The following is a 24184-nucleotide window of genomic DNA, read 5'->3' on the forward strand; positions in this document are numbered from 1 at the left end:
CTATAGATTTTGCGCAAACCAATCAATATACACTTATTGTAATTTTTTTTAACAAAAAATATGTAGAAGAATCCGTATCGGCCCAAACTGAGGAAAAAAGAAAGTTTCTTGTTATATATTTTTGGGGGATATTTATTATAGCGAAAAGTCAAAAAGAATGTGTTTTTTTTTTTTCAAAATTGCCTCTCTTATTTTGTTTATAGCGCAAAAAATAAAAACCGCTGAGTAGGGTCGCCACCTTTTTCGTCAAGTCAAACCCGAACACTTTAGCGGCGCATGGCAATTTTTTTTTTTATAGTATAAGCTATTCATATATTTGCTATTAAATAACATTTCTAATCATATGAAGTTAATAACAAGAGTTCCCCCTTTACATCAGAGTCCACAGAGTTCCCATTTTACATCTGAACTCGCAGAGTTCCCTTAAACTGCAAGGGGGGACTCTGCAGACACTGATATAAGGGAGAACAATGGGGACTCTAACATAAGCAATGCTCTGGGAACCCTGATTTAAGGAGAAACACTGAGAACTCTGTAAGGGAAAACACTGTAGCCTTTGGTGTAAAGGGGAACTCTGATGTAAGGGGAGCTCTGAGAACCCTGATTTACCTTAGTGTACTCACTCAGATGCGGGAAAGGGAAGGGGGGAGACTTCAGACACAGGCAGGGATGGATGGCGAGCTCACTCACCACTTGGCACCGGGGATTGGAGTGTGGGACGACACAGGGGGATAGGGGTGGGGGGAAGAGGTGCAGATTGAGCCCTCTCTCATCTCCCATCTGTGTGTGTGGGAGGGAGGGGGATTGTTAGTGCTGGCTTTGGGCAGTGAGAAAGTGAGTGTCACAGACACTCTAAGCTTAGACAACTGCAGCCAGCAACCCTGCTGGGAAGCCATAGTCTGGTCTAAATAAAGTGTCCGGGTTTCAGGCAGTCTGAAACCTGGACACATGATTCCAAACCCGAACTGTCCGGGTGAATCCTGGACAGGTGGCAACCCTACCGCCGAGGCGATCAAATACCAAGAATACGTATCGGCCTAAACTGAGGAAAACATTTTTTTTTTATATATTGTTGGGGGATATTTATTATAGCGAAAAGTAAAAAATATTGCTTTACTTTTCAAAATTGTCGCTCTTTTTTTTTGTTAATAACACAAAAAATAAAAAACCGCAGAGGTGATCAAATACCACCAAAAGAAAACTCTATTTGTGGGAGAAAAAAGGACGTAAATGTTGTTTGGGTCGCAAAAAGTGCTCTGGTCAGGAAGGGGGGGGGGGGGTAAATCTTTCCGGGGGGCTGAAGGGGTTAAAGATCATTTCTGGGCACATACATGCAATTTATTGCCTCATTTTTTTTTCCTGTAAAATATAAGAGAAGAGGTTGTGCCGAGTAAATAGATACCCAACGTGTCAAACCTTAAAATTGCTAACGCCCGCAATGTTTTAAAAGCTCCTGCGGGGCATCAGTTTAGAATTGCGCACCGATGCTAAAATTATCGCTCTCAATCTGGCGGGCACACTGATATTTGGCATGTGTAGGACAATCGCTGTTTTCATATGTAGGTGCCCCGCGCACGCATGTTTTGTAGGTGTGGGCGTGTATGTGGGGAGGGGGCTCTAAAAAATTATATTTTTATTATAAATTATTTTTATTATAAATGTATTTTTATTATAAATTATTATATGTCTATTTATATGCTTAAAACATTTTTTTGGTTTAATTTTTATTTATTTTTACATAACTTTTATTGCTATCACATAGAGGACCAGTAGCCTCCTATCTGATAGCATGTAGGAGACAGGTTCTCTTTATGGGGACACCCGGGGTCTATTAGACCCTGGATGTCTCCTCTCTAATCCAATGCAGCTGCGTTCCATCAGTTGCTTCCCCTCCCCCCCCCCCCCCCAGCACTGACACATCACAGGAAGCACCTCCATGGCTAACAGAGGACAGAATTAGCCCTTGTACACACGGGTCAGACATTCCGACAACCAAATCCTTCAGGTTTTGTCCGAAACTGGTGTTGCATACACACGGACGGAAAATCCGATCGTTTGCAAAGTGATGACGTAATTTAGTTACGACGGGACTACGTTCAGGCTAGTAGCCAATAGCTCTGGTCTCGTAATTTGATCTGAGCATGCGTGGCACTTTGTCCGATCGGAATTCTCTACAAACAATCGGATAAAGTCCGATAGGATCATGTTGTCGGAAAAATGTTATAGCCCAGCTCTAAAACTTTGTCGGTCGGATATTCCGATGGAAACAGTCCGATGGAGCCCACACACGGTCAGATTATCCGACAACACGGTCCGATCGGACATTTTCCGTTGGAATGTCCGACCGTGTGTACAAGGGCTTAGACTTGGAAAACTTAACATTAATAAATCACTGGGACCAGTTGGCTTGCACCCGAGGGTACTTAGAGAACTCGGTCAAGTAATTGCCAGACCATCGTTCCTAATTTTTACGAACAGTCTACTGACTGGTAGGGTACCAGCTGATTGGATGTAGCACCAATCTACATTGGATGTAGCCCGGGTGTAGAAATGTGGCACCAATATTTAAAAAAAGGGCCCAAAATACATCCCTGGGAATTACAGACCAGTCAGCCTAACATCAATAGTATGTAAACTCTTGGAGGAGGTGATAAGGGACTATATACAGGATTTTAGTCATGAGAACGGTATCATTAGCAGTAGAGGTCGACCGATATATTGTGCTGCAATTTAGGCCGATTAATTTATGTACTAGCCGGTTCAAACAGGGGCGATCCGACTTGCGAGTCTTCTCTTTTCATCCAATCAGAAAACGTGTCTCACACCTGCTTCTGATTGGCCGGATTGATGGATCGGTGTTACAACAGCGAAAAATTCATATTCATTCGTTGTTGTAACACCTGGGTGGGTTCATGGCACAATGCTCTGCGCTCCAAGCCCACCCTATTTTGAAGCCTATTAGAGCTTCTGGTTCTAATCAGGTTCTTAAAAAAAAAAACACCCCCCTGCCTGTAATTCAGGCACCCAGGGTCCTGTAAGGGACCGGACGAATGAAGAGGGGGTGGCCGCTGCGGCCAAGCATAGGTTCACGCAATGCATGAATCTATCCATTATTCATATAGGGGTGGACGAGGATCGAGGGGGCTGCGCCCGGGTGGACGGGCCGCCACTGAAGTGCCGTATAGTCAGAGCTATGGTATTCCCAGTAGTAACCTATGGCTGTGAAACTTGGACCACAAGGAAGGCTGAACGCCGAAGAATTGAAGCTCCTGAACTATGGGGTTGGAGAAGACTCTTGAAAGTCCTTTGGATGGCAAGAAGACCAAACCAGTCAATCCTGAAGGAAGACAACCCTGAATATTCCCTGGAAGGACCGGTCCTGAAGCTGAAATTCCAATACTTTGGCCACCTAATGTGAAGAGAGGAGTGATGATGGGAAACAAGGAAGGAGAAGAGGACGACAGAAAACAAGATGGATAGATGGCATCATGGAAAACAATGAACATGAAGTGAAGCAAGCTCCGGGAGGCAGTGGAGGACAGAAGAGCCTGGCACTCCATGGTCCATGAGGTCGCGAAGAGTCGGACACGTCTGAACCACAACAGAGCTGGCGGTCGGCTTTCTTGAAGAAGCAATCTGAGTGGCTAACTAGCCGCTGGATCACTTTTACAAGCAGTAGGTGGGGTTTCCAAGCCCCCCCCCCCACACGCGCTGCCTTCTCCAGGCTGATCATAGAGGAGAACAAAAACGGGAACACTCCGTCCGCCTCTATGATCTAGGAAACAGGAAGCAATCAGCAGACATCACTTCCTGTTTTCCCGGCACTGTTTTTAAAAATGGGAAGCGTTTGATCTCGCTGATCCTGATGTTTAAGGGCAGAGAAGGGAATTGGCGTCTCATTGACCCCCCCCAGATATCTCCATAGAGAGTACCGGTCACTGCCTATTGCTGTCACAGAGACTTTTACATCAATTAAAAAAGAGAGAAAAAAATAAATCAATAAAGCGACAGTGTAACAAAAATTATAAATAAATAAATAATTTTAAAAAACATACATTTTAGCGCACACCCCCCCCCCCCCCCGTGCAAAGGTGAACGCACACATCGGTGCCGCACGCACGCATCGGTCCCGCACGCACACATCGGTCCTGCGAGCACATATCGGTCCCGCACGCACGCATCGGGGCCACGCACACGCATCAGTCCCACACGCGCGCATCGGTCCCGCACAGTGTGACATGTTTGGTATCTATTTACTCAGCGTAACATCATCTTTTATATTTTACCAAAAAATTGGGTCATGTATTGTGTTTTTTTTTTCAAAAAAGTGTATTCTTCCTAAAAAAATAATAATAATTTGTTTTAAAAAATGCTGCGCAAATACTGTGTGTAAAGTGGATGTAAGCAGCAGCTATTCAGCTCTGTTCATTCTCCATGGACCCAATGTGTGTAGGAGTGTAGACACCCCCCGACTCCCCCTCCTCACCACTCCTGAGATGGACTATGAACCATAGACTACAGACTGTGGACTATGGACTGTGGGATGTAGGACTATGGACTGTGGGATGTGGGACTATGGACTGTGGGATGTGGGACTATGGACTGTGGGACTATGAAGTAGGAGATTTGCAGGGTGCAAAGGGCAGTGTACAATTAATTGTGTAAATGGGCCGATGAACCCCCTCCCCCCAAACAATAAAGAGACTTCAGTCTCCATCCAGCACTGAGTACATTGGGATGGGGATTGGGATGAGATGGGATTGGGGATGGGATGGGATTGGTTTAGGATGGATGGGATTGGGATGGGATTGGCGAAGGGATTGGATTAGGATGGATGGGGATTTGGATGGGATGGGATTGGATTAGGATGGATGGGAGGGGGATTTGGATGGGGATGGGATGGGGACTGGGATGGGATTGGGATGGGATTTGAATGGGATTGGTTTAGGATGGATGGGATTGGCGAAGGGATTGGATTAGGATGGATGGGGATTTGGATGGGATTGGATTAAGATGGATGGGATGGGATTGGATTAGGATGGATGGGAGGGGGATTTGGAAGAGGATGGGATGGGGATTGGGATTGGGATTGGGATGGGATGGGATGGGGATTTGGATGGGATTGGATTATAATGGATGGGAGTGGGATTTGGAAGAGGATGGGATGGGGATTGGGATGGGATGGGATTGGGATGGGATGGGGATTTGGATGGGATTGGTTTAGGATGGATGGGATTGGCGAAGGGATTGGATTAGGATGGATGGGGATTTGGATGGGATTGGATTAGGATGGATGGGATTGGGGTGGGGATTCAGATGGGATTGGGATGGGATTGGATTAGGATGGATGGGATGGGGGTTGTAATGGATGGGATTGGATTAGGATGGATGGGATGGGGATTGGGATGGATTGGATTGGGATGGGGATTGGGATGGGATGGATTTGTTCTTTATGATCAGACGGTCTGCAGTAACAATGAAACATTCATACAATGATGAGAGGTGTCCCCGGTGTACAGATATCTCACATGTTCTCTGTATGTGTCACCTACAGGAAATCTCCCCCCAGGATTTTATTGTATGTTCGAGGATGGTAGCTGCGGGTGGACACCCATCCCCCACACCTCATTATGGAGGATCGGGAATCTGGAGGACTCGGGAGGTAATGAGCCGTGTATTGTGGGGGGGGGGGGAAGTTAATAGAGGACAGGACTGGCTGGGATTTAGTGACCGCACCCGATCCCAGTTTACGGGAAGTGGTGGTTGGACCGCGCATTATTGGGGTTTTATATCCACCTTCCTCTGGATCACCCCCGGGTATAGAGTCCGGTATATGGTTTTCTATTTATTCATTGGTGTCGGGGGGGAGGTGGGATTATGATTTGGGGGGGGGGTGTTTTTCAGGGGTTGGTCTTGGCCCCTCAGTTCCAGTGAAGGGAACTCTTCAGCATACCAAGACATTTTGGACAATTTCATGCTCCCGGCATTGTGGGAACAGTGACATGACATGCTGGGGATCTTTTATGGGCGTAACATCATCTTTTATATCCTACCAAATAATTGGGTTATATTTTGTGTTTTTTTGCATTAATATTCATTAATGTGTATTTTTTACAAAAACAAATCGTTGGGTAAATACCGTGTGACACAAAAAACTGCAACACCCACCATATTATTCTCTAGGGCTTCTGCTTAAAAAAAAAAATATATATATATATATATAATGTTTGGGGGTTCTGAGTCATTTTCAAGCAAAAAAATGATTATTTTCACATGTAGGAGAGAAGTGTCAGAATTGGGAGGTAGGTCGTTAATTTGATCTCTTTCCACATTTTACTGTTGTCACTGATTGGTAGCGATCATCTGATGACATTGAGGATGGTCAGCGTTGGTTTCTTTGACTATAATCAGATCATATTATCTCTCTCCTCTTCTCTTGGCCAAGCGGATCCTGCGCTCTTCCTGAACACCAGAGACTCACTGCTATCGCAGAGTTCTGTTATGACCGACGCGCTTTACCCATCCCCCCTGAAGAACGCCACCTGCCAGGTGAGAAAGACCATAATGGAAAAGCTGTACTGGAATTAAACAGTCTGACGACCCAATGAAGACTGACCGACCCAACGAAGACTGACTGACCAAACAAAGACTGACCGACCCAACGAAGACTGACCAACCCAACGAAGACTGACCGACCCAACGAAGACTGACCAACCCAATGAAGACTGACCGACCCAACGAAGACTGACCGACCCAACGAAGACTGACCAACCCAATGAAGACTGACCGACCCAACGAAGACTGACCAACCCAATGAAGACTGACCGACCCAACGAAGACTGACCGACCCAACGAAGACTGACCAACCCAATGAAGACTGGTGGACCCAACGAAGACTGACCAACCCAATGAAGACTGACCCAATGAAGACTGGTGGACCCAATGAGGACTGATTGACCCGAAGAGGACTGACCGACCTAACAAACTCTGACCCACTCAATAAAGACTGATCGACCCAACGAAGACCATACCAATGAAGACTGCCCGACCCAACGAAGACTGACCGACCCAACAAAAAAAACCGACACAATGAAGACCGACCCAATAAAGACAGACTGACCCAACGAGGACTGAACTGACCCAACAAAGACAGTACCAATGAAGACTGACCAACCCAACAAAGATTGACCCAATAAAGACTGACAGACCTAACGAAGACTGAACCAATGAAGACTGACTGACCCAATGAAAACTGACCAACCCAACAAAGACCGAACAACCCAATGAAGGCTGACTCAATGAAGACTGATCGACCCAATGAAGACTGACCGACCCAATGATGGCTGACCCAATGAAGATTGACCAACCCATCAAAGACTGACCAACCCAACAAAGACTGACCAACCCAATGAAGACTTACCCAAGGAAGACTGACCGACCCAATGAAGACTGACTGACCCAGCAAAGACTGACCAGCCCAACGAAGACCAACCCAATGAAGACTGACCAACCCAATGATGGCTGACCCAATGAAGACTGACCAACCTAAGAAAGACTGACCAACCCAATGAAGACTGACTGACCCAAAGAAGACTTACCAACCCAATGATGGCTGACCCAATGAAGACTGACCGACCCAATGAAGACTAATCAACCCATCAAAGACAGACCAACCCAACAAAGACTGACCAACCCAGTGAAGACCAACCCAATGAAGACTTACCCAAGGAAGACTGACTGACCCAACAAAGACTGACCGACCCAACAAAGACTGAACGACACGACGAGGACTGACCGACACGATGAAGACCAACCTGATTAAGTCTGACTGACCCAAGGAAGACTGACCAACCAAACGAAGACTGACCCAACGAAGACTGACTGACCCAACGAACGCTGACCTAATGAAGACTGACCAACTCATCACTATTATAGGAAAGGAAGTCATGTGACTACATGGAAACATGTCTGTTATTTATTAAAGTGTTACTAAACAGAGAAGTGTAATTGCCATAATTCATTCACATAAATCATATATATCAAGCCGCTGTATTTTTTTTTTTTTAAATCCTCTAATGCCGCGTACACACAGTCGGACTTTCCGGCGGAAAATGTGCGATTGGAGCTTGTTGTCGGAGATTCTGACCGTGTGTAGGCTCCATCGGACACTTTCCATCGGAATTTCCATTGCACAAAATTTGAGATCTGATTCTTAAATTTTCCAACAACAAAATCCGTTTGCGCAAATTCTGATCGTGCGTAGACAATTCCGACGCACAAAATTCCACGCATGCTCGGAATCAAGCAGAAGAGCAGCACTGGTTATTGAACTTCATTTTTGTCAGCTCGTCGTACGTGTTGTACGTCACCGCGTTCTTGAGGTTTGGAATTTCCGACCAACTTTGTGTGACCCGCGTGTATGCAAGACAAGTTTCTGCCAACATCCGTCTTTGGTATCTACAGAGAAAGATCCTTGGGGGAGGGGCTTCTATTGCTGCAGTATGAGTCTGTGTCTGCCCAGCCCTGATTGGTGCTGTGTCGGTCACATGACTAAAAAAACTGTTTCAGAATAGCAATTCAAATTATAAATATATATAAAAAAAAATGTTTTATAGCTCCCTAAAAATCTTTATTGAACATCAAATGTGTATTTTTTGTGCATTAATATGGTGTGGGCGGAGTCAGAGATGACTGACACCAGCTTTCATTTTGTTCGGATGGCATCTGCATCCAAGGCTATTGTTTACTTCAGATATTAGCAATTACATTGGATATATGTAATCCTGATTTCTAGTAATATTGAACTTTTTTGTAAGTTTCTTGGTAAATATAATCAATCAGTATACTATACCCTGCCCCCATAGTGTTTAGCAATAGGAGCACATGGAGAAAGAGGAGGGGGGCAGGTGTCATTTACCACTGTGTATACACTCACATGCACACATAAGAAAAAGGAGGAAATGGAGAGCTTAGAAGGGAACTGAAACTGGAGTATGCTCCATAGAGGACACCAGCTGGTTTGCACAATAGCCTGCAGTGGGGACACAGAGAAGGCAAGAGGGACAGCTGAAGGCAGGATCAACCAGGTATATTTCACTGTACCCAAAATGAATGCTTTAGTGTCTTTGTGAGTATGCATACACTGTTATATAGCATGTAAGGGGAGTTTTTCATAGTCTGAGTTTAATGACACTTTAAGGAGGATGGGCCAATACATGAAGGTTCCTCCTCCATTCATAGAGCAAATTGCATCCCAGGACGTGATAGCACAGCTTCTATGAATGGAGGAGGGGGAGGGAATGGGCGGGCATAGTCATCAGTTTTGAAGAGTGCCTGTAACAGGCGCAGCCACTCATATTAACCCCGTCCATGCCTGGCAGAGCTTTCTGTGCTGAGAGCGCGCTCACTCTGCGCTCCAAGCCCAGTGACTACGCTGTCAGCAATCTCTCTCGGTTTCTACTGATAAGTAACCGGTGGGACCGGCTCCCGATCATGTGACCACTGTAACAGCCAATTGCAGTGGTCAAATGATTGGCCCATCCTTCCTGCCCCCTGCATAAAGCCTCTATTAAAGGGCTGGACGGGAAGGGGTGAATGATTCCAGAGCCGCACTGATTGGTGGGTTTTTTTATATCCGCCCGGCGTTCGGCTTGGAACCCTCTTACCTGCGCCGACTTTACGTTGCGCTCCCTTTATTTCCGCCCTTTATTACATCTCACCTCTAATTTGTCTGCACTTTGCCGGCTTTGTATAAAACTGACGACACAAAACACTGTCATTTGTTCCAGAAATAAAGCGCGGGCAGCCACCGCCGCCAGGAATAATACATGAACTACAACTGGCGGTATAGAAAACGGCAGCAACAAAATTTTACATAGAAAAGAAAGCAATCCCCCCCCCCACAGGGGCCTCCATTGAGGAGATCCGCGCTCCCGTGAAACGCTCAGTACAGCCGCGCTCCTCCATTCATCAGCTGTTTGTGTGCCGGTAAAAGTGCAACGCCCAGACAGGTTCCCTGCGGAGGTGGACTGACCGCGCTCAGAGTGACTCCCCAACACTAATGGAACATGAAGGTATAAGGTGAAGAGCCGGCGACTCGTCCTTCCGACAAAAGTCACTTTTATTACAACGAGTGGAGTGTACAACGTACAGTGGCTTTACGCATTTCGGCAGCCGCGCTCCTCCATTCATCGGCTGTTTGTGTGCCGGTAATCAAACCGACGCCGGCATCGCAATATCTTTACAGCTCCCTTCGGAATTGTGTAATGTGAATATTAGCCGATGAACCGCATTTCCAGAATCCTCCTCATTTCTCTGTATGGGGGAAACGTTTCTGGCTGGGATTGGCAGTGTGAAGGTGCTAATGCTGCCAGTAACGGTGGAATGGTAGGTGGGTGAAGCTGAGATTAGAACTTCTAAGATCTTCCTACTGGGGTTCTCAAATTCTGTCACAAACTTGTGAATCATTCATGAGAAGAAAAGTGCAACGCCCAGACAGGTTCCCTGCGGAGGTGGACTGCTCATGCTCAGAGTGGCTCCCCAACACTAATGGAACATGAAGGTATAAGGTGAAGAGCCGGCAACTCGTCCTTCCGACAAAAGTCACTTTTATTACAACGAGCGGAGTGTACAACGTACAGTGGCTTTACGCGTTTCGGCAGTAAGCCTTAATCACAGCCATGGTGTCACATCTGAGGCAATAGGAACTATTAGGACACTTGTTCAGTAATAAGATATTGGAGTATGTATGGGATTTATAAGGTGCTTGTACTAGGAAATAGATCAGAAGAAAATATTAAAGGAAAAACATTTTATTTTAACATTAGTTAAAAAATATCTAAAATCAATATCACAGCGAGTACATATAGTACAGTCCTTTTGGATAAAGCAAGTTTGATGTGGTTCCCCACATGTTTCGCCATCAATCTGGGCTTCCTCGGGGGGGGGGGGGGGGATGCTGTCCACTTAGAGCATAAACCTTCCCAGGATCTAGGACAAGAATATAAAAGCTGCAATCAACGGAGAGTCAAGGATTCTACAAACGCCACAAAAAGCCAAAGACTACAGGTGACCATAGGAGGCATTCAAGGACCACCTATACTCCACCCTTACACCCCACTTAACTTTACCTACAGTTAACCAGACCACAATTGAGTGAAGTAAGCAATGGAGTATAACTTGCCATAGCAGCCTTTTTATTCAAAAATAAAATATATAGCAATCTTTTTACATAACAAAACTCCAACTATCAGTTGCCCCCCCCCCCCCCCCCCCGGTGGTCTTTGACAGCCCTTCCCAACTTCGCTCTGTTCCACCTCTACACCGCAGGCCTTTTTCCCATACTAAGCCTCCAGCTGTGTAACACCAGCTCGGAGACAACCCATTACCCGCAGTGTAACCATTACAATAAACCAGGTTAGCTGGAATACACCAGAGGGCCCATACCACCGATGAGACCCCCCTTACTTCCATCTCGTAGGTTATCTTGCCACCATCAAAGACCACCACCGCCAACGTCATTGCTGCCATGACATGTCCTTCTTGCACTGCACCTGAAATACAGCAAAATGAGCACACAAAAAAACAGGGAGGGTAACTGTTCCCTGGCTAGACTTCTCCCTGCAATGCTGCCCAGGGAACCCCCTATCCAATAAATAAACAAAACCCCGCCCCTCTCCATTTCTTCCAATCCTCCTCTCCCCACTTTTACCCCGGTTATCCTTAACTCCTTGATGTCCCCTTCTCACTCCTGTCATGCCGGCCCTCTGCTAGCTCCATTACTTTCCACTCACTCCGGGCCTCACTGAAACATTTGTTTTGTTTTGGATAGATTCGTTATGTTACTAATTTCATTTTGTTGATTTGTTTTGTTTCATTTAATTTATTAATTTTCAAAAGAAATTCCAAATTTTCAGACCAACTCAAGTTCAGAGCGGTGGAAAAATGATCAACCGATTTGAATTCTGTTTGAAGAATAGAGCAGGCTGGGAAGTCGGCCGTCGTGTCCTTAACAACTGACGACTCATCAGCTGTCAGTGGGCTTTACCCGCTGACAGCTGAATGTAAAAAACAGAATTGCCGCTATAAAAAAGAAAAATTCTGAAAAGCGTGGGATCCCTTCGGGTCTAGTATGGATTTTTAGGGGAACCCCACGCCAAAATAAAATAAAAACGGGGTGAGGCCCCTCCCCCCAGAATCCTTACCAGACCCATGTTGATGGGGAGAAGGGCCTCTTCCCCACAATCCTGGCCCAGTTATACGAATATACGAAACTAAACTAAGCAAATTTCAACATTTTTTACTATTTGATTCAGAGATTCGGATACATCCGAATCTCTGAATAACCAAAAACTTGTTTGAATTTAAGTTTGGACCAAAATGAAGTGCACATGTCTAGCTACAATCAAATAATAATTTGTGAAGCAGCTTTCCAGGTAGAACTTAAGTGTTTGTGAAGCTATCTGAAGTGGTGGAAGGTTTTCTGGAACCACCTGGAGCTGAAGGTTTTGTAGGTCCACCTGGAACTAGAGGTGTTTGGGGATCTGACTGAAGCTTTCTGGAGCTCCTGAAGCTGATGTGGTTGGAGATCAGCTCAAAGCTTTATGGAGCTTAAAGGTTTCTGGAGCTTCCTTGAGCTAAATGATTTCCGGAAGCACCTGAAGCTGAAGGTTTTGTAGGTCCACCTGGAAGTAGAGGTGTTTGGGGATCTGACTGAAGCTTTCTGGAGCTCCTGAAGCTGCTGTGGTTGGAGATCAGCTCAAAGCTTTATGGAGCTTAAAGGTTTCTGGAGCTTCCTTGAGCTAAATGATTTTCGGAAGCACCTGGAGCTGATGGATTTGGGATTCCTCCAGGAATTGTCTAGAGCATAAGAGTTCCAGTAGCTGCACAATGTGAACTATACTCAAGAGACCTAGAGATGTACAGAACTGATTGTTTTCCGAGCTCTAGCAACATCTTTTCATTTTCTGCGCTATGAAAGGTGCATTGCCCAGCACTTCAGAGCCTATCAATAAGCTTTTGTTCTCGGAGAAGATTGAGGAAATAAACTGTCTATTAAGCAGAAGCTATTTTGGTGTCAAGTCTAACAAAATCAGATTCTCCTCCTCCATCAGCATCTATGGCGGCTCTATAGAAATCTGGTTATTGGGGGGGGGGGGGGGTGCTGGGCTCAGGAAGGGGGACGATTGAATTTGCCTCAGGTCATTCCATGTGGACAATCATTTGTGCGCCGCTTTCATGGTGCCTTTAGAAATATGACTTACAACAGATATTGTAATAACGAGGAAGCTGAGAAATAGGGGAAAAGCAAAAAGGTTTGCCCCCGACTATGGTCTAAACGTGTTACAAAGGCTCAGAACTTTATAATATAATAAAAAAAACATTAAAAGGCAAACTGCAGTGCGGCATTTTTTGAGTCATCACTACTTATACCATGAAGCCCAACTCCACTTCCAGCAAAAGAATAAGCAGCCCAGCAGTGCTTAATGTGGTTGTAAACCCTCCATATACTCAGTCCTCCAGTGATGTACAGAGATGAAACAAATCCTCCTACATTTATCTGCAGTCTTCGCGATGTGCTGAATTATAAAGCTTGTCTGAGAGTTCCGATTAAAAAGGGGCGGAGAGCTGAATACTCCGCAGAACTCAGTGAGGAGAGCTCTGAGAGCTGATTGGAGATAAGAGACACCCCCCCCCCCAAGCCCCTCCACACAGCATATTGGAAAAGAGCTGATGCTGTCAATCAGCTGGAGCTCTCTTCCCCTGTCACCATTTATCCCTTGGTGTCAGGAAAACTGGTCAGAAGTGGCTCATGCAGATAGCAGAGGAAGGAGGCAGCAGACAGAAATGACACTCAGTGCTCTGGATTGAGACATAGTAAACACTATAGAGGGATAGGCTTTGTTCAGATTTCATGTTAAATGATCATTGAACCCACTTCTTGTGAGCCCAGGGCATCAAGGAACCGCCTTCTAGAGGTGTATCAGCACGCCACCCTGTGCTCACATTACTGCAACGCGCAAGCGCCGATCATTACAGGAACAAGGACCGCCCACCACCAGAGGAAGGAAAAGGAGGAAGAGAATCCTGTGCATCACATGACAGAAGAGACGGCAGCCACCGAACATATTAATATTTTGTATTCTCATTTAAAGGCAACAGGTGGCCCCCTTGGCCCTTTTCACGTGTTTTCAGAATTCTTGGTTAACTACTATGTTGAACAAAGCCTTTTGTATATAGGGTCCAATAGCTCAAGCTGAAGTTTACATATACAAGTGCATTAGCCTTTGTACACACGGTCGGACATTCCGACAACAAAATCCATCAGATTTTGTCCGAAACTTGTGTTGCATACACACGGTCGGACAAAGTTGTTGGAAAATCTGATCATACGTAACGTGATGACGTTATTTCGTTACGACGGGACTACGTTCAGACTAGTAGCCAAAAGCTTTGGTCTAGGAATTTGATCTGAGCATGCGTGGAATTCTCTACAAACGATCGGACAAAGTCCCATCGGATCATGTTGTCGGAAAATGTTATAGCCCAGCTCTAAAACTTGGTCCGTCGGATATTCCGATGGAAACGGTCCAATAGGAGCCCACACACAGTCAGATTATCCGTCAACACGGTCCGATCGGACATTTTCCATCAGAATATCCGACCGTGCGTACAAGGGCTAAGTCACAGCAGTGACTCTGGGGTTTAAATGTCCAGCTTTGGTTGTGTCCATGTTGTAGGGAACCTGTGCAGAGAGGACTATGAGACCTGACATTGTTGATCTCTGCTTCTGAAAATACTAGTTACCTGGCTGTTATGCTGATCCAGTGGCTTCACTATCTTCTTAGGCACAGACTTGGGGCAGTTATTGGCCAGGAAAGTCAGAGAGACAACAGAACTCCGAATCTACTTGTTCTCGGTCCGTGACTCAGGAACTACTGAAAGCCATCGGAGCAGCATGGGAGTCAGGCAGCTGGTATTTTCAGATAACGCGGTCAGCAGTGGTAGAGCCTGTATGTAGACTGGCAGCTTCCCTAAAAGAAGAATATATTGACAGTTTCTTCTGTTTTGTTGCAGCTACGAATGTCTTTCCTTCTGGACGGTTTCCTGCATGGCAATATATCGGTTCGGCTTCACGATAATAGAACTGGGAGGGCAAAATACAGAACCCTCTGGCACCTCACCAATGGGGGGGGACTGGGAGTCTGGCAGCGTTTGGTGCTCCCCCTGCAGGATGTGATGGAGAGGTGCGTGTCGCTAGAACAATTCCACATAAAAGGTTCTCTTGCTGAATATAGTCACCCCCATTTATGCTGCCCCCTTCATCCATGCCACCCCAGGCACTGGCTTACGTGCCACTTTTATATATACAGCCCACATTACCCAAGGGTGTAGCTCTAAGAAGGTTTTTACTGTTCCTAATCAAAGAGCATTATGGGTAATGAATGAGGAGCACAAAAGAGTGTACCAGTGAAACTAAACACAGATTTGCAGTGAATGTGTCCAGCATGGGTTCCTTCCCCATCCTCCACTCAGGTCTCCTGCCCATTCTCAGCATGGGTCCCCTCCTCATCCTCATCATGGGTGGGTTTGTGCCCCATCCTCCGCTCAGGTCTCCTGCCTATTCTCAGCATGGGTCCCCTCCTCATCCTCATCATGGGTGTGTTCCTTCCTCATCCTCAGCTCAGGTCTCCTGCCCATTCTCAGCATGGGTCCCCTCCTCATCCTCATCATGGGTGTGTTCCTTCCTCATCCTCAGCTCAGGTCTCCTGCCCATTCTCAGCATGGGTCCCCTCCTCATCCTCATCATGGGTGGGTTCCTTCCCCATCCTCCGCTCAGGTCTCCTGCCTATTCTCAGCATGGGTCCCCTCCTCATCCTCATCATGGGTGTGTTCCTTCCCCATCCTCTGCTCAGGTCTCCTGCCTATTCTCAGCATGGGTCCCATCCTCATCCTCATCATGGGTGGGTTTGTGCCCCATCCTCAGCTCAGGTCTCTTATTTATTCTCAGCATGGGTCCCCTCAGCCATCCTCATCCTCATCGTGGGTTCCTTCCTCAACTTTATCATGGGTCCCCTCCTCATCCTCATCATGGGTGGGTTCCTTCCTCACCTTCATCATGGGTCCCATCCTCATCCTCATCATGGGTGGGTCCCTTCCTCATCCTCAGCTCAGGTCTCTTACCTATTCTCAGCATGGGTTCCCTCACCATCCTCATTATGTGTTCCTTCCCCATCCTCAGTACAGGTCCTCTGCCCATCCCCAACATGGGTCCCCTCCCCATCTTCACCAAGGTTGCTCCCCCCCCTTAAACCTCAGATCCTCAGCACAGGTCTCCACTTAATCTTTAGCAAGAGCCCCCTCGCCATCCTCAGCATGGGTCCCCACCACACCCTCTGCACTGGGCCCCTTCCCATACTAAGCATGGTTCCTTTCCCAATCCTTAGCGTGGGTGTCCCCTTTTACCTTCAGCACAGGTCACCCTCTATTCTTAGCACCGGTTCCCACCTCCATCCGCAGCATGGGTCCCTACCCCACCCTCTGCGCAGAACACCTTCCCATACTAAGCAAGAATTAGTCCCCACGCCATCCACAGAAGGGACCCCCTCCCCCATCCTCATGGTGGGTCCACAATAGGAATAAGTCAAGTGGTTCAGCTCAATAATTGTTTTCATGAAGAAATTATCGATTTTAGTGATTAGTATAATTTTGCCAAATTGTGAAACTCTCTTTAACAGCTTAGGTGAAATATGATTGAAAAGAAAATCTGCTTGTTTTTAGCAGAAGAGTAAATTGAGGATAGTGGAAAGGAGCTTCTGTATCCCTTTGAGTCATTTAAAGTCCATTGTACCCTTAAAATACCCAACAATCCACTTTAATATCACCTTTCCTATTGACTTCATTGTATTTTTTTTACAAAAATTAAGACATTTTGTCAAAATTTTAATGATTTATGAATTTGGAAACTCCCAGTTTTGCTCTTCCTAGTCTTTGTCACGTCCTCAGGACGGCTCCCATACCTATCCTCGGTTCCCCAGCCCAGTCTCGGGACAGGTCTCCTCCCCATCCCTGGGATAGGTTCTATGTCCATTCTTGGGACAGGTCTCCTCCCTATCCTCAGGATAGGTCCTATGCCCATCCTCGGGACAGGTCTCCTCCCCATCCTCGGGATAGGTCCTATGCCCATCCTCGGGACAGGTCTCCTCCCCATCCTCGGGATAGGTCCTATGTCCATCCTCGGGATAGGTCCTATGTCCATCCTCGGGATAGGTCCTATGTCCATCCTCGGGATAGGTCCCATGTCCATTCTCGGGATAGGTCCCATGTCCATCCTCGGGATAGGTCCTATATTCATTCTCGGGATAGGTCCTATGTCCATTCTCGGGATAGGTCCTATGTCCATCTTCGGGATAGGTCCTATGTCCATCCTCGGGATAGGTCCTATGTCCATTCTCGGGATAGGTCCTATGTCCATTCTCGGGATAGGTCTTATGTCTATTCTCGGGATAGGTCCTATGTCCATTCTCGGGATAGGTCTTATGTCTATTCTCGGGATAGGTCCTATGTCTATTCTCGGGATAGGTCCTATGTCTATTCTCGGATAGGTCCTATGTCCATTCTCGGGATAGGTCTTATGTCTATTCTCGGGATAGGTCCTATGTCTATTCTCGGGATAGGTCCTATGTCTATTCTCGGATAGGTCCTATGTCCATTCTCGGGATAGGTCTTATGTCTATTCTCGGATAGGTCCTATGTCTATTCTCGGATAGGTCCTATATCCATCCTCGAGATAGGTTCTATGTCCATTCTTGGGACAGGTCTCCTCCCCATCCTCGGAATAGGTCCTATGTCCATCCTCAGGATAGGTCCTATGTCCATCCTCGGGATAGGTCCCATGTCCATTCTCGGGATAGGTTCCATGTCCATCCTCGGGATAGGTCCTATGTCTATTCTCGGGATAGGTCCTATGTCGATCCTTGGGATAGGTCCTATGTCCATTCTTGGGATAGGTCCTATGTCGATCCTCGGGATAGGTCCTATGTCCATTCTCGGGATAGGTCCTATATCCATCTTCGGGATAGGTCCTATGTCCATTCTCGGGATAGGTCCTATGTCTATCCTCGGGATAGGTTCTATGTCAATTCTTGGGACAGGTCTCCTCCCCATCCTCAGGATAGGTCCTATATCCATCCTCGGGATAGGTTCTCTGTCCATTGTCAGGATAGGTCTTATGTCCATCCTCGGGACAGGTCCTATGTCCATTCTCAGGATAGGTCCTATGTCCATCCTTGGGATAGGTCCTATGTCCATCCTTGGGATAGGTCCTATGTCCATTCTCGGGATAGGTCCTATGTCCATTCTCGGGATAGGTCCTATGTCCATCCTCGGGATAGGTCCTATGTCCATCCTCGGAAAAGGTCCCATGTCCATCCTCGGGATAGGTCCCATGTCCATTCTTGGGATAGGTCCTATGTCCATTCTCGGGATAGGTTCTCTGTCCATCCTGGGGACAGGTCTCCTCCCCATCCTGGGGACAGGTCTCCTCCCCATCCTTGGGATAGGTCCTATATCCATCCTCAGGGTAGGTTCTATGTCCATTCTTGGGACAGGTCTCCTCCCCATCCTCGGGATAGGTCCTATGTCCATCCTCAGGATAGGTCCTATGTCCATTCTCAGGATAGGTCCTATGTCCATCCTTGGGATAGGTCCTATGTCCATCCTCGGGATAGGTCCTATGTCCATTCTCGGGATAGGTCCTATGTCCATTCTCGGGATAGGTCTTATGTCCATTCTCGGGATAGGTCCTATGTCCATCCTCGGGATAGGTCCTATGTCCATCCTCGGGACAGGTCTCCTCCCCATCCTTGGGATAGGTCCTATATCCATCCTCTGGATAGTTTCTATGTCCATCCTGAGGACAGGTTTCCTCCCCATCCTTGGGATAGGTCCTATATCAATCCTCGGGATAGGTCCTATGTCCATCCTCGGGATAGGTCCTATGTCCATCCTCGGGATAGGTCCCATGTCCATTCTCATTCAACCAGCAGGGCCAACAGACAAGCACTACTCATAGGGACCCAGAACAAAATCTGGTTTTCTGCTACAGGGGTGGCAAGAGAGGCTTCAGGAGAACATGGAACCTAGAATTTTCAATATTTATCTCATAACAAATTTACTATAACCAGTTATTGAAAATCTTCCCTCAGAAGGGTCGTGTATATAAGGGGCGAGTAATAGGGATGGTAGAATGATATGAACATGGATGGAAATATGAATGGTCCAGTTTTACGTTTACAGAGCAGCGGACTCTGATGACCTTCAAGTCTTTCTGGTTCCTTTATTCAGGTTCTGGTTGGAAATCCAGGCCTCCTGGTCCAAGGACTCAGATTCCATCATTGCATTCGACAATGTGTCCCTCAGCCTGGGCTGCTACCTAACAAGTAAGTGCACCATTTTGTATGTACATAACATATTTTATTTATTTATATCTTTCATTAGAATATGATATCTTCTATAAATAAATTTTGTGATTTTTCTTATAAATGCAGAAAATCACCGTCTTAACCAGTCATAGACTTGGATCTCACTCTCTAAAAAAACAGACAAGTGCAGTTCATTTTGTTCCGAATTCGTTTTTTTATCGAATTTCAACAAATTCGTTAATTCGGAAGTATTTGAATTAACACAAACCTGTTCAATAATTGTTTCCGAATATTCGTAAAATTCGGAAATTCGGAAATTCGAAAATTTGGAAATTTGAAATTTGAAAATTTGAAATAACAACTAATTAATAATTACTTAACTATTAGTAATTACTAAATTATAGGTATTGGAATTTCCTTTCAAATTTGGCTGGTAGTGATTGTAATGAATTTATCCGAAGTTACAAATTATCCAAAATAACAAATCTAAACAAATGGAATGTAACACATTTATAATAATTACTAACAATAATAATAAAAAAGTTTTATTATTATTATTATTATTTATCATTTATTCTTTCCGTTACATTTGTTAGATGCGGCATTCGTTATTTCAGATAATTCAGAACTTCGGATAAATTCGTATTCTTTACGTCCATTCACAGCCAAATTTGAAAGGAAATTCCAATACCTATAATTTAATAGTTAGTTATTATTAGTTAGTTATTCTTTCGAATTCTCAGATTTTCTGTCTTATTTCTTTCTTTCTTTGCAATTATAAGGAATGACCCAAAAAACAAAAAAACGAAAAAAAAAAAACATTTAATAATTTTTTCTGAATATTCATAAAATTCATAAATTCTAAAATTCGTAAATTTCAAATTAGAAAATTGGAATTTCTCTCAAATTTGACTGTTAGTGAACGTAATGAATACAAATTTATCCGAAGTTACGAAATATCCGAAATAAGGAATGCTGCGTCTAAACGAACGTAACGTAACAAATTAATAATAATAATAAATAACAATCATAATAATAAAAACGTTTTTTTATTTATTATGAATTTGTTCCGTTTCATTTGTTTAGATGCGGCATTCGTTATTTCAGATAATTTGGAACTTTGACTGAATTTGTATTTGTTGCATTCATTAACAGCCAAATTTGATAGGCAAATTCCAATACCTATAATTTAATAGTTATTATTAGTTAGTTATTCTTTCGAATTTTCAGATTTTCTTTCTGATTTCTTTCTTTGCAATTATAATGAATGACCTGAAAAACGTAAAAAAAAAAATGGTATTCGAAAATTCGAAAATCTGAAATAGTACCTAACTAATAATAACTTAAAGCAGAGGGCCATTTAAAAAATAAATAAAAAAAAACACTGCAGCTGCTGACTTAATCAGCCCACTTACCTGTCCAGGGCGCCCGCGATGTCGGCCGCCCCGTCCCTCGGCTCTCGGGTCCCGGTGCCGCCATTCCTTGTAAGGGAAACAGGCAGTGGAGCCGTACGGCTTCACTGCCCGTTTCCCACTGCGCATGCGCGAGTCGCGCGCAGAGCTTTGTGAATGGGACGCGCTGTGTTCTGGACAGACCCATTCTGGACAGACCCATTCTGGACAGACCCATTACCCAGAAGATGCCGCACGGAGGAGAGAAGAAAGAAGATCTCCGCGGAGGAGGAAGAGGAAGATTAGGATTATGTGCCTAGCAACAGGCATTTCTGGTAAGTAAAAAAAAAAAAAATTTTCATTTTTTTTTTTAGATTTTTTTGTAATTTTTCATTTTTTTTTTTTTTTTCAGGGTGGCCCTCCACTTTAACTATTACTAATTACTAAATTATAGGTATTGGAATTCCCCTTTCAAATTTGCCTGTTAGTGAACGTAACGAATACGAATTTATCCAAAGTTACGAATTATCTGATATAAAGAATGCCGCATCTAAACAAATGGAATGTAACAAATTAATACAAATAAATAACAATAATAATAATTTAAAAAAGTTTTATTATTATTATTTATTATTAATTCGCTCCATTCCATTTGTTTAGGTGCGGCTTATTCGTTATTTCAGATAATTTCTAACTTTGGATAAATTCGTATTCGTTACATTCACTAACAGCCAAATTTGAAAGGAAATTCCGATACCTATAATTTAGTAATTAGTAATAGTTAATTACTTTTGAATTTTCATATTTTTTTTCTTATTTGTTTCTTTCTTTGCAATCAAAAGATATACTTTGAGTGGACGCACCCGGTGCCTCTCCCCATCCAGCTGCGCCCCCCCGGGCCACAAGTGCTGACATGTCCTATATCACCGCTGTAGCCACTCAGAAGCTTCATTGAGAAATATGATGTATCATCATTATTGTTACATTGTATTTATTTCCTTACTTAGTGATTTCAGATGAAACGATGTACTGGATTAATAAATGGTGGGTTTATTTTAAGCCCCCTGTTTGTTCTGTGACCCGGCAGGTAACAGCGATCTGGCCGTACGCACGGCGTCATATCTGTCCAGCAATCTTCTAATGGAGAGCAGCGCCCACAGGAGGAACGAGACGGGACATCAGCACCTGGAGGAAGAATTCACCGCGGCCCAACCCGCCAAGCCAGGTACCCCCACCCGTCACCACAGGCTGGACCATCTTTCATGGCTCCTTGGCCCAAAATAAAGGTTCTCCATCTGCTGCAGTTATGGCCCGTACACACGATCCGAATAGCGTACGAATGCGGTCCTCCGAGGAAGGATCGTGTGATTTTCGGATCGTGTGTACACTACTTTCGACAGCAGATCAGCAGATCACGACTGTTCATCCGATCTTATTCGGAAAAAAAAATGTCCTCGTACGATTCCAGATCGTGCGATTTTCAGTGAGTCAGTATAGTTACCGTCCGAAAATTCAATACAAATAAATTACAACACATGACATCACTTCCGATTTTTTTTTTTTTTCTGTCGTACGAGAATTTTCGTGACTTTATTTAGCTATTCAATTTCTACTTGCGACTAGTAAGCGGAAACGGTCATACAATCGGTCGTACGATATTCGCATCGTGTGTACGGGCCGCTAGGCTGCAACTTATATTCCCGATGGAAAAACTCTCTATCGGAAATTCCGATCGTGTGTAATGCAATTCCCGACGCGCCAAAACTCACGCATTGCTCAGATTCAAGTCTAGACTTGTGCACAACGGAAAATTAAGTTTAGTTTTCGGTTCATTTGTCATTCGTAAAATACATCATTTCTTTCTGTTATATTCGTTATGATACATTAATGCGTTTTCGGATAATTCGTTATTATTCGTAGAGTGTCGAATTAATTAGTTTGTTGAAATTTGCTATTTATGTACGTATAGACATTCGTGATAATGATTCGTAGTTTGGAAAGTCGTTTGTTTATTGAATCTTTTTTTTTTTTTTTTTTTTTTATTCTTTATTTACATTTTTTCCTTTTTCAAACAAAGTATAAAAAACATTATTCCACGGGTACCAACGTTTCTTAATGATTTATACATATAAAACTTAATATTAAATTCCCCTGGTTTATTTAATATTTTAACACACACAATGGCAACGTCTCTTCTCCTCGGCTCAAATACAACACAACACCCTTCTCCACTCACTTCTCAGGAATGCACTTTGCCAGTAATCCAACCTCCGGCACAAAATTAATTAGCTGATTGGACTATAAGATTTACTTTGAGGTGACCTTTTGTTTCATTAGATTTTTAAAGAATTACCGAATCATGTCGAATTCATCCGAATTCATTCGTTATATTTCTTTCGTATTCGTTGTTATTGGTTATTTTTTTTTATTCGGACATTCGGATGCATCCGAATGTCCGAAAGATGCAAAATTCGGCCCGAATTTCGATTTGTTACGAAACTTATTGCACAAGCCTAGATTGAACTACGAGATGGAAGCTATTGGCTACTGGGTATTGAACTTCCTTTTTCTAGTCCCCGTCGTACGTGTTGTACGTCACCGCGTTCTTGGCGGTCGCAATTTGGTGTGACCGTGTTCTTCATCCTCCTCATCCTCTCTCACCCAGGCTCAGGGTACTAGGAAAGCAGCTACCAACGCGTTCTCTTCCCTCGTCTCAATGTCAGTGATTAGCGATTTTTATCAGGACACTGACATTATGGCGGACACATCAGACACTTTTGACGCTATTTTGGGACCATTTGGCTGGCCAAAGACCAGAGCACTTTTTTGCGATTCTGCACTGCAACACCCTTCTCACTCAGTTCTCAGGAGTGCACTTTGCCAGTAATCCATCGTCCGGCACAAAATTAATTAGCTGATTGGACTATAATGCCGCGTACACACGACCAGACTTTTCGAGGGACTAAGTCTGACAGACTTTCGACGGAGTTCTGACAGAGTTCTGATGGACTTTCCGAATGAACGGACTTGGCCACACACAATCACACCAAAGTCCGACGGATTGGAACGTGATGACGTACGACTGGACTAGAATAAGGAAGTTCATAGCCAGTAGCCAATAGCTGCCCTAGCGTCGGTTTTAGTCCGTCAGACTAGCATACACACGAGCGGATTTTTCGGTAGGAACTGGGTCCGGCAGAGTTCTGTCGGAAAAATTTGAAACATATTCCATTTCTAAAGTTTGTCAGACTTTTGCAAATCAAAAGTCCGCTGCAGCCCCCCACACGATCGAATAGTCTGCCGGAATCATTCCGTCAGACTTTTGATGTTGAAAAGTCCGGTCGTGTGTACGGGGCATTAGCTTTACTTTTG

At 44.7% G+C, this 24184-nt stretch overlaps 1 protein-coding gene across 1 annotated transcript in view; it reads left to right on the forward strand.

The window, feature by feature from the left end:
* LOC143986919 (ALK tyrosine kinase receptor-like) overlaps positions 1-24184 on the forward strand; it is a gene marked incomplete at both ends in the record, with an annotated part of 240164 nt that overhangs the window by 112072 nt on the left and 103908 nt on the right. Inside the window, 5 exon segments of the mRNA XM_077485327.1 lie at positions 5555-5662; positions 6446-6549; positions 15076-15245; positions 19345-19439; positions 21900-22037. Of these exon segments, the coding sequence (XP_077341453.1) occupies positions 5555-5662; positions 6446-6549; positions 15076-15245; positions 19345-19439; positions 21900-22037 (615 nt within the window).

Source organism: Lithobates pipiens, unplaced genomic scaffold, assembly GCF_037356315.1.
Source record: "Lithobates pipiens isolate NorthernLeopardFrog02 unplaced genomic scaffold, aLitPip1_a1.2 Scaffold_18, whole genome shotgun sequence".
Lineage (NCBI taxonomy): Eukaryota > Metazoa > Chordata > Amphibia > Anura > Ranidae > Lithobates > Lithobates pipiens.